This window comes from Barbus barbus (assembly GCF_936440315.1).
Source record: "Barbus barbus genome assembly, chromosome: 48".
Lineage (NCBI taxonomy): Eukaryota > Metazoa > Chordata > Actinopteri > Cypriniformes > Cyprinidae > Barbus > Barbus barbus.
This window is the reverse complement of record NC_136726.1, coordinates 23,042,386-23,047,084: the sequence shown is the minus strand read 5'-3', so window position 1 is coordinate 23,047,084 and position 4,699 is coordinate 23,042,386. Positions and strand designations below refer to the sequence as shown.

Below are 4,699 nucleotides of genomic sequence, written 5' to 3'. Positions count from 1 at the left end.
CGGGCCTGTCAGTCAAGCCAGTGGGCGTGGCCTGCCAGGCAAACAAGTGGGCGTGGCCTGTGATTCCAGGGCCTATAAATACAGTTTGCAGCCTTTCCTCAGGATCAGATCAGTGATCTGCATTTATTTTCTCTCAACGGTTTGAGAGTTTGAATAGCTTTACGAAGTCACAGACGCTCTGTTGGCTTTGACAAACTTGCACAATGAAGGTCCCGGAGCGGTTTGAACCCCTTCAGGAGCTGTTTCAGATGAATGTGTTTCCTATCAGCGCTGATGAATGTTTTGAATGTGCTTTACACAGACGGACGAGTGTTTCTGATCGTGACAGAGACGGAGTTTTGTTCTGCTGTCTCTCTACCTCATATTTCTGATGACGCTCGTCCTCAATCTCATTTTTATTGTTTTGATATGAACACTGAATGTGTTTGACGTATATAATCCAAAGAGTGAAATGAAAATAGGTGACACTTTACAGCAGGGTTTCATTTGGTAACTAAATTAGTTAACGTGGATTAACAACGAACAATAATTCAACAGCATTTATTAATCTTAATTAATGTTATACTTTTGGTTTTTAAATGAACAGTTGTATAGCATTAGTTAATGAACTTTGAATTAACACGAACGAACTGTATTTCAATTAACTTACTTTGGAACAATTCAGAAATTGCTAGTAAACCTCACAAATAATTACTGAAATATTTTATTGTAGCTTTTTGTCCTTTTGTTATGTACTTTTGTCAATTTTATTATTATATATATATTTTTAAATATTACTATTTAGGTTAAAAAAAATGTTTTTTTCGGTTTTACAGACAAACAATAAATAATTGCATTTCTAATCATTACAATGAAAAAAAAAACTTAGAAACAAATAATAAATGGCTAGTAAACCTCACAAATAATTACAAAAAAATGGCTAGTAACACATTTAATTAAAATAAAAAAAATTTAAGTAGAAAGTCTGAAATAGTATTTTCTTGTAGCTTTTTTATTAATTTTATTTTGTCAATTTTATATATTATTTTAATATTACTGTTTAGTTTTAATTTATTTTTATTTCAGATTTAGTTTTTATTAATTTACAGCGAGTAATATTATAGTTTATATGTATTTTTTAACAATTTCAAAGCGAAAAAAAACACTTAAAAATTGCTAGTATACTTCACCAATTATTACAAAGAAATAACAAGTATCATTGAATTAAACATAAAACATTTAAGTAGAAAAAAATACAATAATTACAGTTTTGTACTCCAACAATCTTTGTTTTATTCACAAATTTGAAAAATATATTTTTTTTACAGTGTAGCATTAACAAGGATTAATAAATGCTTTAAATATATATATATATATATATATATTGCTCATAGTTCATGCTAGCTAATGCATTAATGAATGAGACCTGATTGTAAAGTGTTTCCAGAAGTTTAATATGAGAAAATCTGAGTTTTGCTAATGTCGTTGTGTAGTGTCACCTGGAAATAGAACAGAATCTGAAACCTCTTCCTTTTACATCGAAATCCTAAATCTTTCCAGGTTTAATAGGATAATTGATCTCATGCTTTTATACCTCACAGTACATATTTATTTTCCACTTAAAGACACAAAAATAAGCTGAAATGAACAGTCAAGGTGCCTCAGGTTATGAAAGCTGCTTTAGATTCGGATCAGACGAGTGAATCTCATTTAAACGTGTTTAATTCACTTCTTCATTCTCGTGTTGCACTGCCTCCGTTTGCTGCTTATGGTCGTGTAGCGTATGAGGATGAACGTTTTATGTTTGCCAGACGAGATCAAGTTATTGATACATTATTATAAGTTTGTTATTTTTCGAGTTATTTGTGATGTTGCGTACGGTTTGCGTTTTGATTCTTACGTGGAAGATTCAGTTCTGATTCGTTTTGGTTGCTCTTATAATTTGACTCTTGGAAATGAACATTTGCTGGAAATGTGCTCACCCTCGGGCCATCCGAGATGTGGATGGGTTTGTATCAGATTTGGAGAAATGTAGCATTCGATCAGTGTCTCATCAATGGAAGTGAATGGGTGCCGTCAGAATGAGAGTCCAAACAGATAAAAACATCACTCCAGTCCATCAGTTAACATCTGGAGAAGACAAAAGCTCAAACAAAGTCCATAATTCATAATAATGCTGGTCTGAATCAGGAGAGAAATCTGCACACATCAAAACAGCTCTAAACTAATATGTGGCCGGGTTTTGATGCGAGAGACAACAGGAGATGCACGTTTTCACGGGAGGAAGCGTTATTATGAATTATTGACTCATATTTTAGTTAGAAACGCCTTAATGCTGGATTTGTTTGAGCTCCAGATGTTAACTGATGGACTGGAATGATGTTTTTATCTGTTTGGACTCTCATTCTGACGGCACCCATTCACTTCCATTGATGAGACACTGATCGAATGCTACATTTCTCCAAATCTCTTCCAAAGAACAAGCTCATCTACATCTTGGATGTTTTGCTGGTTTATACAAACCGAGGGATGCTTTCTGTGTTTTCAGGTTTTGTTGGAAGTTGGAATGAGTGAAAAATAACCAAAAAAATAGCGTTGATGTCGGTTCGCCGACCTCTGAAAGCTTTATAAGACGTCGACGGCCTTATGATGGGAGGATCGTTTGCAATATATTAGATGTCTGATCCAAAGAGTGAAATTATACAATGATGCCGAAATGCTGTAACCTCCAAAGATATATATTTCTGTATATTTGAAAGTGCCAAAAACGCATTTCTTGGTGTAGCCAAGCTTTCGTTCGGATAGTTAAAGCTTTGGGTTTTTTCAATTTTAGCAGGTTTGGTGACGGACGCTAGAATCCAAAGAGATGTCTGCTTCTTTCATTGGGTTGGAGACCAAAGATTTCGAGCGGACAGAATGAGTGTTTGTATGAAGTGTGACTGAACTGTGATCAGTGTTTTATGACATGATTTGTGGGAAATATAATCAGAGTTTCGAAACAACCCTTTGGATGGAAGCGGCACGAAATCATCATTTCAGAGCGCAAATAACAAACCAAAGATTGATGCGGTCGCCCCTGTGGAGACTTTTGTAAAGTTGCATGTGTTTTGACTGCGGCTGCTCTTCATCAAACCTTCAGAAACCTGAGGAAAGTCTTATATTGACCACCGTGCCAAACTCAACCAGTGAATTTACTCCTGAATGTGAAAGACTTTATATTAGGGGTGTGAAACGCTTAATTATTATACTTCATACTTTTCATTAGTGTTTTAAGTATTCTGTTGATTATTATTTAAGCCCCTCATGTTGAAATTCCATTACGTGTCAAAAAGTGGTCAGAATAATGCACAATATTAATAAAATATTTCTCAAAAAATCTTTTCTTTGGCTGTTGAATTTCCTTCAGAGAACGTACTGCACACACAGATGAGAATCGTGTAGTTTTAGTGATACGCTGGAAGAAAAATGGTCAATGAGTTTAATGTCAGAGATTAAATCAGGGATATTTAGTTGCACTGAGGAGCCGTATGTGTAAATATACTTGTTAATAAAACTCATTCTGATCCGATCTGATGAGTCTCCGCGCCTCTCGGTGGCGGCCAAGCTGGGGTCTGCGTGATGACGTCATGCGGCGGAAGCGGAAACGCGCGGTCTCTCTTCCGGCTGTGTTCGCAGCGCAGCGGCACATGTGCGAGTGAAATCATAATAATTGATCAAAATGCGCATCGAGAAGTGCTATTTCTGCTCGGCTCCGGTTTATCCGGGACACGGAATGATGTTTGTGCGCAACGACTGTAAGGTAAAGACTCGAGAAGCACCGCCGCTCTGAACAATAGCACTTTTATTTATTATTATTTTGTTTTTTTACGTGTTGTGTGTACTGTGTATATTTATTATTATCATTTAGTCATTTAGCAGACGCTTTTAGCCAAATGAGGATTGTAGTATTAAAACAACTAAAAACAGATCCACAACTAAAAGCTAAAACTTTATAAATACTACCTAAACACATTAAAAATAAAAATGACAAATGCATACAACAAAATTTCAAAACTTAACATTTTAAATGAAAAAAAAGGTAAATACAATTCAAAATATTAAAGAAAAGGTATGAGTATAATAATGATTCTAACACTAAGCCAAACACCAAAACAACAACTATATATATATATATATATATACACACACACAACCACACACACGTATATACACACACATTTATAAATTATATATCATTTCATTTCCATTTAGTATTAAAATAACTCAAATTAAATAAAACTAAAACTGAATAACAGACCTATACAGACATAATAAATTCAGACATTATTTAACTAACATTTATTTTGGATGCAATTAATCGCAATTAATTGTTTGACAGCACTTATATATATGTATTTTACATTTTTTTATTATTTATGCTGATAGACGGACAGATATACAAAATATATAATTTAATAAAAACCATGTTACATTTAAAAAAATAAACCATATAAAATAAATATAAATATCATGGTATTACCAGGCTACATTCCTAAAGAAGTGTGGTAAAAATCATGTTAGGTGCCAAATATATATATATATATATATATATATATATATATATATATGGTATAATACCATTTATATCATCATCGTACCATGTCCTAAAACATGTTAGTAGTATTATGGCAGTTTTGTCATATTTTCAATTTGTGTTGGAATATAACTGTCTGTGTGTGTG

At 33.5% G+C, this 4,699-nt stretch overlaps 1 protein-coding gene across 1 annotated transcript in view; it reads left to right on the top strand.

The window, feature by feature from the left end:
* The first annotated feature begins 3,587 nt into the window (after nt 1-3,587).
* Nucleotides 3,588-4,699, top strand: part of rsl24d1 (ribosomal L24 domain containing 1) — a 5,399-nt gene continuing 4,287 nt past the window's right edge. The window contains exon 1 of the mRNA XM_079412206.1: nt 3,588-3,778. Coding sequence (XP_079268332.1) covers nt 3,698-3,778 — 81 coding nt within the window. The 5' untranslated portion in view covers nt 3,588-3,697. The remainder of the gene's footprint in view (nt 3,779-4,699) is intronic.